Source organism: Nyctereutes procyonoides, unplaced genomic scaffold (genome assembly GCF_905146905.1).
Source record: "Nyctereutes procyonoides isolate TBG_1078 unplaced genomic scaffold, NYPRO_anot_genome, whole genome shotgun sequence".
NCBI lineage: Eukaryota > Metazoa > Chordata > Mammalia > Carnivora > Canidae > Nyctereutes > Nyctereutes procyonoides.
In genome coordinates this window covers 1054382-1066503 of record NW_026575046.1, presented here as the reverse complement: position 1 = coordinate 1066503, position 12122 = coordinate 1054382, and the positions used below count along the sequence as shown (strand labels likewise).

Below are 12122 nucleotides of genomic sequence, written 5' to 3'. Positions count from 1 at the left end.
GGGCATGAGAGCCAGTTATGGGTGGGTGAGAGATTTCCACCCAGGAGAGAGGGGAGAAGGGCATGGCCCGCTGAGAAAGGAAAGTGCCCAAAGGCAGAGAGGGACCAAAATGAAGAGTACATGGCATTCGGGACAACACAGGGAGGCCGATCAAGCAGAATTGGGGAATGTACAAGTCCCTCTCCACCGCCCTCCGTCCCTTCCTCCTTTCTTTCCTTCTTCCTCCCTTCCGTCTTCTTTCCTTCTCTTCCTCGTCATATCCCTCTATCCCTTCCTTCTCTCCTGCAACAGTTATATGCCAGGCACTGGGGGTATCTACTGAGCTGCATACATAGCCCTCTTTCATGGGGCTCCTTTCATTAGGAGTGTAGACTTGGGGGTGCCATGGGGGATCAGGAAATGACTCGTGGCTAGCAGTCCAGCTGGATAGCTGTTTCAAGAGACCAGAGAAGACAGCCTTGAAGCTGTTTACCAGGAAAACTGTGGTGTCACCGCAAAGATGGGGTGTATGTAGTTAATTGTCATCAGAGCTCAGTAGAACTATTATATAGTACCGTTGACCCTTGGACGGCACAGGTTTGAACTGCGTGAGGTCACTTATATGTGGATGTTTGTGGATAAATCCAGTTTAATATTGCCAATGTATTTTCTCTTCCTTATGATTTTCTTAGCCTTTTCCCCCTCTAGCTTATTTTATGGTAAGAGTGGAACATATAATACATATAACTTACAAAATAGGAGTTAGTCAACTGTTTATGTCATCGCTAAGGTCTCTTTTTTATTTTTAAAGATTTATTTATTTATTTATTTATTTATTTATTTATTTATTTAAGAGACTATGCAGACGCACATGGTGAAGGGGGGCAGGGGCAGAGGGCAAGACTCGCCAGGCAGAATCCTTGTTGAGTGTGGATCCTGGATCTCACGACCCTGAGATCACGACCTGAGCAAAAATCAAGAGCCACACGCTCAATGACTGAGACATCCAGGCACCCCTGTCATTGCTAAGGCTTCTGGTCAAGAGTGGGCTATTAGTAAAGTTTTGGGGGGACTCAGAAGGTATATATGGATTTTTGGCTGTGGCGGGGGTTGGCACCCCTAGCCCCTGTGTTGTTCAAGGATCAGCCCTATAATGTAAAAGCATGAACCTAGGAGCCAGACTGCCTGGCTTGTTTGTCCTCTCTCTGCCTCAGGTTACTTATCTTTAAAATGGAGATTATAATAGTACCTTCCTCACAGAGTTGTTGTGGGATTAAATGAATTAGTATGCATAACCTCTTAGAAAAGTGCCTGGGACATATTGGCCATATATAAATATAGACTGATTATTCAACTGCTTCTATACACCAAATGAGGATGAACTTTCAGAAGAGGAACCACTAGGTCCCACTTTTGCTAGAAACAACAATACGTCCAATAGTTTGCGTAGAAGTGAACGTCTTTTCAGGAATATAAAAGTCAAATGCATTCAAATGTTATGGAAAGAAAGAAATAATAGCAATTATTTAGAGTCAATCTGCCTGTTGGTACAGTGCTTACCTTTCTAAACTTGGAAAGAAATTTAAATAACTACATACGCACACAGATACAGGCACACATACATATATACATACATCCATATGTAGTAAGTTTTAGGAGTGAAAAATACATTCCACAGTTGACAAATTCTGTTGAAGATTCAGGAATATCTTACAGACTGAAATCCAGGCCTTGGATACCATTGGGATAGAGAGAGAAGCCCCGAGAGACTCATTTTCTATTTTTATTGTCTACGCTAATGGTCCATTAACACAGCTTCTTGAGGCTGAGCCCCTTAGATCATGCGTGGCTTCCAGGGCAAAGACGCCAGGTGGGTGTTTCTTAGTGGTGGAAAGCAGCATTATTTTTCCTAGGGGAAGAATGTGAACAATCCCACTCTTTGCACATGGTGGTAACAGTAAGAAAGAGCATTATATAATGGGCAAAGAAATTACCAAGATGGTATCAGCGTTCAAAGGGAAAATCCCTGTGTTCATAATCGGTTTAATGATTTTGGTCTCAATAATGATTTGCCCTCATTAGCTATGCAGTGAAGTGGTGCTAATTTTAAGGCTCATCAGTGTATGAAGAGCATCGATGCACTTTCAGACACGCTGGCATATTTGCATTATTACCGGAGTGATATAAAACCAAAAATTTCAGGGAGCTTATTACAGATCGAGCGGTTTATCCTTCTTGAGAAATAAGCTTCAGAAATCTCAAATTATTTCCTGTCTCTACCACAAAAAAAAAAAAAACAACAATTTCTATGGTAATAATAAATAAGCATCTCGGTGAACTGAAATTGAGAATTGTTCTCTTTTTTATCCCCTAGCTTTCTGGACATAACTTTAAAACACATTAATTCCAACCTGACAGGTATTTGAATTTTAAGCCGTTTTAAATTTGGTGTCATCAAACAAGTGTGAAACACAATGTTTCTTATTCCCGGTAAGTCTGTTCCTTGGCTCATTCTCCTTCCCGGCCGAGGAACAGCTAAGCCTCATGCATCAGAAGTTTCCAGGCCCAGTGTGGCCTGCCGTCATGCTGACTCTCAGGTGTAAACCACCCACACTTTCCCGTGTCCCAGGAGACACCTCAGCCTCATCCCTCCGTCCCGAGCAGCTCACCAAACTCTAAGCGGTTAGTAGGACCTCACCACATAGGCCTGTGGCTACCAGGTTTTTCTAAATTGTCATACAGGCAGTATTGGATCCATTAATTAGTAAGCTTAATTGAAGCTAAAGATAATTAATTGTACAATATTGAGCTGTCCAAAGTTAACTCCACTGAAATTACAGTATGAACCTGGAACATAAAGGATTTCCGGAAAAGGAAAGTAGATCTCCGTAAAACCATTCTCTCCTCTCTTTCTTTCTTTCTTTCTTTCTTTCTTTCTTTCTTTCTTTTTTTTTTAAGATTTTTATTTATTTACTTGAGAGAGAGCCAGAAAGAAACAGATTCCCTGCTGAGCAAAGAGTGAGATGTGGGGCTCAATCCCAGGACCCCGAGATCATGAGCTGAGCCAAAGGCAGATGTCTAAGCAATTGAGCCAGTCAGGTGCCCAATACCATTCTTGATAAATCCTCCTTACTCACCACTGCTTAGCCAAGACTCCTGTGATTCAGACTTACGTATTTTGGAACATAAAGCTCACCGTGTGAAAATCTCTCTCTCACACTCACAACACACACACACACACACACACGACTGTGTACCTTTGCCTCATGGATTTAAAAGTAGGCTTTGTTCTCATGTATCTGATGTGATTAATAAATTGATAAAGAGTATTGTAATGCATACAGACATGATAGGATCCCTCTGGAATGAGTGCTAGTTGGCAGTAGTTTTCTGCGTTGCTTACCATGTTGTTGAATTTCAATGCAAATTTTAGTGAGCCCTGACACTAAACAAAGCCAACAAACAGTGACACTTCATACTTGTTCGATGACACCAAATTTAAAATGGCTTTAAATCCAAATGCCCGGCAGTTTGAAATCAGCGTGTTTAAAATTATGACAGGAAATTAGTAGAAGAAAAATAACTTCAAATACATGCTTGAAATGAATTGATTCAGTTGAAATGATAAAATAATGTCAAGAAATTTAATTATTACTCATCCAGAATTGTAAAGGTAAAACCCATTTTTCAGTAAGGGAATCTGCATATTAAACCCTTGTTGTAGAATGCCACCAAACTCTCATTTGGCTCTGAAATTTTTATTTTATTTTATTTTATTTTATTTTATTTTATTTTATTTTATTTATATTTTATTTTATTTATTTTATTTTTATTTTATTTTATATTTTATTTTACTTTATTTTATATTTATTTATTTATATTTTATTTTATTTATATTTATTTTACTTTATTTTATATTTTATTTCATTTCATTTTATTTTATTTTATGAAAGAGAGAGGGAACATGAGTGATGGGAAAGCGGGGAGAGGGAGGGAGAGAGAGAGGGAAAAGCAGACTCCCCACTGAGCAGGGCGCCTGATGCCGGGCTCGATCCCGGGATCCTGAGATCAGGACCCGAGCTGAAGGCAGATGCCCAACCAACTGAGCCACCCAGTCTGTTCTGGTTCTGAAATTTTTAAAGGAAAAATAAATGACTTCAGAGAATTAAATATTTCAAGTCCATTTTTGTATTTAATCTTTAACAAATGTAGAATTTAATAACACCCATGAATATGCCAGGTAAGGCGCACATTTAAATACAATGTGCAAATTATCTATGGTGAGAGACAGAAGCAGTGAGGGAGAGAGGGAGGTTATGGGTAGCGATAGACTTGCCATTTGGGATGCACACGTTCAGACCTCAGGTAAGTAAAGAGTTTAAGGAAATGTCCAATTCGCCCAACGGATACTGGTTGTTCAAGCTCATTTGTGTTTAAAGCTCATTTAAACTGTTTAGGAATTCTTCTGACAAGCCATATGTTGCACCAGCCAGAGCTCTTTCACACAGAATGAAATTGTGCAGGTTGTTTTGAGTTTCATTGTTTACTGACAAACCATAATAGCAATTCTAGTTTTCTTTCTGTCTCAATTATGCAAAAGGGAGAACATGACTAATTAATTCTTTCAAGTTGATAACACCCTTGAAAGACTTTTGATCATCTGTACTGTAAAATCCTCCCAAACACTGATACTTAGGACACCAAATTATTCTCCCCTTTGAATAGTGTGCTACTTACTCATTTGTGAATTTGAAAGATACTCCGTTTGTTTTCAAATTCTAAATCTCGACAAAATGGCTTTACAGATTACCCTTCAGATAATTAAAATTCAGTAATATCTGAGTATATGAAATGTGCCAATGACGGGTAATGTACGATCTTCTAGTTCCCTTATAATTCTAGTGTGCTGCCTTAACGGTTCTATGTAACTTATATATTTGTTTCTTGCATTTTTTATTTTGCAAAAATGAGAGACAGTTCCCCTTTTTGCAGTTGCCAAATGTGTTGAAGAGCAAAATAAGTTTCCGAATAAAGGAGTCTTCCACACGTATCTTCAGAGTGTATTTCATTTTGTGCATGCGTGAAAGATAATAATGTGATCCCGGGCACTAAATATTCTTCAGCCGTTCACTCTCAGCCCTGTTATCTGGAATAAAACTAGATTAAATTTGCAGAACGGTGAATTACTGAAAATAATGAAGCTAAGGCAATTCATTAATCTTTATCTGCTTGTCTATTTTTTATAGCCTGGATGAAATGGAAAAAAAAAATTCATTTGGGGGCTGATCAGATTGAAAAGGGTCTAATGTTATGAAGAGAAACATGGGGCTGAAAATGTTCTTTTCTTTTTAAATTAAACACAGCACCTTTTTCTCACATGCCTCTGTTTTTCTTTTAGTGGCAAAGCATTTCTATAACACTGGTTGAGAAAGTTCAGATGATTGCTGTAATCCTAGGATCCCTGTTCTTAATAGCGAGTGTGACCTGGCTCCTCTGGTCAGCGTTCAGCCCCTATGCAGTGTGGCAGAGGAAGGACATCCTTTTTCAAATCTGCTATGGAATGTATGGTTTTATGGATCTAGTGTGCATAGGTAAGACCATGACGTTAAACATTAACTGTCAGTAACGCATTTCTTGCAGCTGCCGTGTCGCCACCGCCACCGGGGGGATCTGACATAGCATGTCGTGGTTCACGTGACCTTGGTTCTCCAGTTACCTGACTGTTGGGGTGTCACAATCTGCCCGCCTCCCTCCAAAAGCGTAATATCTCTCTTCCCGAGGAGTCCGACAAAATTAACGGGATGACGACGCCCATTTAAAGTGATTTAAAGGAGGGAGGAGTGGAAGGAAGGACGGGGGTGGGGTGGGGGGAGCGAGATAAGGAGAGTCATTTGTTTCTACGGCGTGAGAGCCAATCAGCCCCCCTCCCGCAAGCCCGGGAAGGAAGCATCGAGGGACGCTGGGTGCTCCGGGCATCTGGGGAGAGGACGGAGGGGCACCTGCAGGCCTCACCTCTTGGCCGGGCGCCTCGGTTCCTTGGGGGCATGAAGTGCTCTCTGAGCGGTGGGGACCAGGGGTCAGCTTTCCTCTCTGTCTTGAGCTCCTTTTTTTTGCTTAATAACTTCAGTGGCTTAGAAGAGGAAAAGGATCAAACATTTTAAACAGATCCTACCAAAAAGGTTGCTTACACGCTTCTCTTGGCCGACCTGCTGTTCCCCGTCCCAGGAGGTACCGGAAGCCGATCCACGCAGCGCCACGTGGCGTGTGAGGTGCTGACCCGGCCCCAGGTGGTGGCTGCTTGGTGGCAGGGCCAGGGACACAGAGGGGCGCTCGCTGTCCTCTCGGGGTGCAGGTGTCTTTGCGGGGCGTGGAGGTTGCAGGGAGGCAGCCCTGCTTTACAGCAGCGGTTCCCAAAGTGCGGTCCCGCTGCTGCTTTTTAAGCAATGCTCATTCTCGGGCCCCACCCATCCGCCCAGGTAGGAGATTCAGGTTAGGGGCCCCCGGCGTCTGCGCCTCCCAAGCCCACTGCCATGCTGCCACCCGCCCAAGCTTGGGAACCACTACTTTCGGGGAGCGGCGCGACAGGACCCGTGCCGCTCCCAGTCCTGGCCTCCCCGGGGCAGGGCCGCGCGGTTTCTCTGTGTCCTGTTTTCTCGCCCATGAAGGCGGAGAGCTAGCACAGAGGCCTAAATAAAGGAAATCATGATCATAAACAATTACGTTATTAATTGGAAGTTATAAATTTGGATAAGTCGCAAATGTTAAAATAGTTTGAATCATTTAAATTAATGCCTCTACTCACCAGAGCCTTAATTTAACCAGAAGTTTTAAATATTCTCAGTGACTTCTTTTCCTAAAAGAACTCTATAAATTTTAAAATAGGATTAGCCTGAATTTCCTCTCCTTTCCTTCCTCCCTTGCCACTCGTACAAGACTAATAGGAAGGAAAATGATCACATTTCAGGCCAGGAAGGAAAAAAGAAAGGGGGGGAGGTGGGAAATGTCATGAATAATATGTAAACTGAGCAGATGTTGCCTGAATAATTGAGCTAATCATGTATACGAACAGTTTGCATTAAATGTGGTAATGCACTTGTAAGCATTTGAAAATGCTAAGTCTCTAGACAAATATACTCTCCGGGGTATTGCTCCAAATAAAGGAGAGTCGCAAAATTGTCCTACAAATTAATTCCTCAATCAGTTCAGAGATAGATCATATACGTATTTGGTCTTCCAACATAAATGTCATATGAAATGTGATATATGCTGTTGCTACGAAAAGGAGAGAGGAAAACACAAAGGAAAAATAAAATAAATTAAAATAAATCAAAAAAAAAAAAGAAAGAAAAAAACACAAAGGAACCATCAGGCTCCCAGGCCACGCTGGAGGGAAAGGGCCCCGGTGACTTTTGATATCGTACGCACGAAAGAGGACATACCCGCAGACCCACGTCCTGATTAGGAAATCACTTTCCTGGTTTTCACAGCTTGCGTTTAGTGCTGAGTCACCGTGTCTTAAATTTTGACTGCGAATGCCAGTCTTTTAATCAAGATCATTACATTCTGGTTTTAAAAGTACATGCATATACGAGCTAATGATTTTTTGGCAGAACATGACCCACTTGGGCTCCCCCTTTTGAAATCTGGGTATCCGCCCATTTTATAAAGTTACGTTTCTTGGGAACAAGAACCAGTTGATATTTTCCTGGCTTGCACTTTGGAGGGTGAATTTTTACTGAAGTTTTAAATATTGACAATACCTTTCATTACATTTTGACTCATTAAATCCACATCTCATCACCTAAGGGTTTATTTGTGTTTTTGAAAAATGTCAAAGAATTCAGATTGGACAACATTGTTCCTTTCACTTGGTAATCACATTAACTAGCCTGTTTGGGCCCAGAGAAAATCTCTCTCTCTCTCTCTTTTTTTTTTTTCTCAAGAAGTTGGGAAACTACTTTAGTCAAGTTAGCGAATACACGTGGACCATCCATAGCCAATGGATCCTAGCCAGTAATCGCTCCTGCTGACATTTCAGATTAATTCCAATGTCTGTTAAATTAAATGTAGACGGTAACGAAGTAGACGGCATTGATTATACCTCAGATACCCCTCCCTGCAGGACTTAGGGTCTGAGTTAGGGTGGAAAGCACGTTATAGCTTTGGGTCCAGTTTGCTCAGCTCAGTTCAATAAATACTTATTGAGAAGTTTCTTTGTGTTGGACACGGGGCGAGGTGCCGGGGACACGAATCAGGGTCGGTCACTGGCTTGCCCCCAAGCAGCTCCCGGGCACGCAGGGGGGCAGGCACGTCAGTAGGTGATGGGAAGACGGTGGGATGTGCACAGTTCTAGAAGGATGTGCAGGGGGTGGTAGCTGGACAAGCAGGGAGACGTGAGTGCCGGGGTGTTGATGCAAGGTGGGGGTGGTTCCAGGCAGAGTCCAAGGGGAAGGGACGGCCAAGCAGGCTGACAGGTGAATAGACGCTTAGCAAGTGGGGAGGCGGCTCCCTTGTCACCGTTGGAGGATGTAAGATTGGCTCCCCCTGTTCAGAGGGCCTTCGAGTGCATGGAAACATTCCCACATCCCCATTTGCTCAAGCTTTTCAAGCTTGTTTATACCTAAATGAGAAGGAGCAGACTGATGGCTTCATAAGCGTTCTGTTTAAAAAAAAAAAAAAAAAAGTTCTGAAAATCTAGAGAAGATTGCTCCTGAGTGAAGAAGTGGTATAATCCAGCCAGGGGTTGTAAACGTGTAGGAAGACATTATTATTATTGGACTGTTGAATGGAAAATTCAAAGATTTGTCGAAAGCGTATTTACTTGGGGGAAATTTGTTTACTTATTTCTACACACAGTGAAATTGTCTTTTTGCTTTTATTCCTTATTGTTAATTCATGCCTTTTCTCCTTTCCCAAGATTCCGTTTTTTTTTTCTCATTTTCAAGTGTCGAATTATCGCAGGGGTCTGGGTACTATGAGAGTTGAGATGCCCGGGCACTGGTTGCTCAGTAGAACTTACCGCAACGATAAAAATGTATATCCGGTGTCCAGCACTGCAGACGCCAGCGCCGAGCTACATTTGGCTCTGGAGCACTTGGATGTGGTTGGTGAAAAGGAGGAACTGAACTTCCGATCTAATTTTCTTTAAATTAACTTAAATTTCAATAAAGTAGCCACACGTGGCTAGTGCCTATCATCCTAGACAGCGCAGAGCCTAGACGATGATTGAAATGAAACGCGTAAGGGTTTCGAGTCACACCGTTGCCCTCACCTGGATAAACAGGTTGTATTTCCTAAATGACCAGGAAGCTCTGTGCCGAGAGAGGTGAAGAAAGTAAGACTAGAACTGAAGAAGGTTGAGGGAGAGCTGGTAAAGCAGAGCGGGCGGTGGCCGAGAGGCGGTCGGAGAGCGGAGGGGGGCGTGTGTGTCTTACGGAGGTCGGAGTGTGGAGCGATCACGCGTCATTACACCTGGGGAGCCCTCTCAACACTTAGACACCCGCACGCAGCTGTGCTTGTTCCCAGGAAACCCGCTATCCAGGATTGACATCCCTGAGCCCAGGGCAGTAATTTACGGAGAATGGTTGAAGCAGGCCGGGTTGGCTCCCTCCTGAGATGTGCGCGGTGGACCAAGGAAGGTTCCAAACCCTGAGTCGGGGGCAGGTGCCCGGCGGAAGGCGTGGCGCTGGGAGGCTGGGGGCTGGCCCCTGGCCCCGGCCTTTGCACGACGGAGAGAAGGGCAGGCGGCCCCGTGCGCTGGCGCGGGATTCAGAGGAAGCTCGTTCCACGAGGACAGTACCCGTCGTGGTGAATGGAAGGCAGGGGATGGAGCTAGCCACGGGCACCGGGGGCCACTGCCTACCAGTCTTCTGACACGGGACAGCGCCATCGCGGGTGGCGTCCGCGTCCGGGAGGACCTGGTGACGATGGCCCAGCGGCGAAGCCAGACCGCAAGCCCATTGCGTGAGCGGCCTCCTGAGCATGGACAGTGGAGCCCGGGCCTCGTGGCCCTGACGCCACACATTGGGGCCAACCGCGTGCCCGCAGGATGGCTCGGTCTTCCTTGAGATGCCCGAAAAGAGACCAGTTGCGCCTCTAAAACTTAAAAACTTAGATCACGCTTGTTCTTTTAAAAACATTGTCCTTAATTGTCCATGTGCCATCAACATGACTGTGTTTGAACAACCCGTCCTGTGAGCACAGGAGGCCTCCAGGTAGACCAGCCCTGCCGCCTCCACTGGGGGGGGGGGTGCATTCACTCTCACGGGTGTGCATGGGCCTGGATATGTGGGTGTCTTGGTGCAAGCGGATGGGGCTGCTCAGCTCGTTGGAAACACGGTCGCCTTGTGCGGCCGCATGACCCAGAGATCTTCCCTGTCAGGGCCCAGGGATGACCGCTTACCGTCCTCGTCCTGGTGGGTGTTCAGGCTCAGCACCTGCGCAGGTAGAAACCCATGGCCTGGGAGTGTTTCCTTGGGCGGGCAGATGCGGGCAGATGTGGGCAGGCGCGGGGAGGTGCAGGCAGGTGGGGGCAGGCATGGGCAGGCACGGGCAGGCGAGGGTAGGTGGGGGCAGGTGCAGGGGGCAGGTGTGGGCAGGCGCAGGCAGGCAAGGGGGCGAATGGCTCAGCAGTAAGTGCACTCCTCACTGCTCTCTGAGGGCCCTAGGCTCGCACTGCCCCGGCCAGCCCAGAACCCCACTTCCCCACGCTTGGACACAGGGGCCCCCACTTTCCTGCCATTCTCCTTGGTAGTCTCCCCGTAGTGCGCTCTCCTGAAAGTCTGTCTGTGACTGTTGGGGCTCGCAGGGGAGTAAGGACGTGCACCCTGAGCCGTGTTCTCAGTGCGGCCTGTCCTGCCTGGCGTCTTTGGGGGTGCGGTCGGAGGGGCGCACACCAGCTGTGCCCTGTAAACACTCCCACTCTTCTTCCTGTAAGTGAAGCCTGAAGATGGGATCGAGGTCAAGGCTCGCTGCCTCTCCCCCCCTGCCCCCTGCACAGGTCAGGAGCGCAGGACCAGCGTCTTGTATCTGTGATACCATCAAACACTCAAGGGGTTTCACTTCTCAGTCTGCCTCTTTGTCCACGTGGGAAGTGCTCCCAGAAATTGCTTTTAGGAAAATTGCCTCCTCTGGCACTTGGGTCTTGGCTGAAGTACTGAGTCTGCTCCTGCCCGTCTCCGGGTTACGCCGCGCCTCAGCTTAGAGGACAGGCACGCGGACCCACCGGGAGCCAAAGTCTCTCCGGGGCCGTTGTGGAATAATGAAATTAAGTATAACCTGATTGCTTATGTTGTCCTGCTTTTGAAGACTGTGGAGATTGGGGAATTTTTTTTTTTTTTAAAGAACCTGATAGAGGCTTGGATGAGGATCAGATCAAAGTAACTTCTCCTTAATGTACCAATTATAGTCAATACTGGGGAAAAAAATGCTCCTTTTGCAGAAATTCCATCCTCTCCAACGTCAGGTTTTATTTTCCTCTGTTCTAAATCTAATTAATTTTAAAAATCATGTGGATTCTTACAGCTATTTAGTTTTGAAAAATCTGTTTCCCGTAGTTGATGATCTAGGAGCTCAAGGTTCCTGGGCACACACAGATAAACAATGTAGAGAACCCAGTTGGTGATATATTCCCATTTCATTATAGAAGTTCAAATAAATAAATACCACATATCCCTGTGGTCTTTGGTAATATCAGACATATGCTTACATGTTGGAAAGCCGAGGTAATATTTCTCTCTCGCGTTCCATACTGTTTCACTGTGCTGGTTTTTTTCTTTTTTTTTTCCCCAGGCAGAGCAGCTAAAAGTTACACGTGTGATTGAACCTTTTACTGACATGAAACTTAAAAATGCACCTTTTCTAATTCTGTGATATTATATGAGGGAATGTGCAGAATTTTGGCCAAGAATTTCAGGACAATCCAACTCTTGGTTATCACGGATGAGTTCTTCTCATTGAGGATGGCCAGTGGTCTATTTCATGTGCCAGGGTTGTTTCTTCCTAAAATGATGCTTTTAGGTTGTCTTCCTTCCTTCCTTCCTTTCAACAAATACAAGCCAATTAGCATAAGCAAAGCATGATTAAGAAAGTAAATCAACTAAGGAGAAGGAATCCTAAACGCATTCCAAGCAAAATAGAAATGA

General features: G+C 44.9%; 1 protein-coding gene across 1 annotated transcript in view; it reads left to right on the top strand.

Moving 5' to 3' along the window:
• Window positions 1-12122, top strand: part of MARCHF11 (membrane associated ring-CH-type finger 11) — a gene marked incomplete at its 5' end in the record, with an annotated part of 95898 nt that overhangs the window by 68793 nt on the left and 14983 nt on the right. The window contains one exon of the mRNA XM_055325530.1: window positions 5378-5570. Within this exon, the coding sequence (XP_055181505.1) occupies window positions 5378-5570 (193 nt within the window). The remainder of the gene's footprint in view (window positions 1-5377; window positions 5571-12122) is intronic.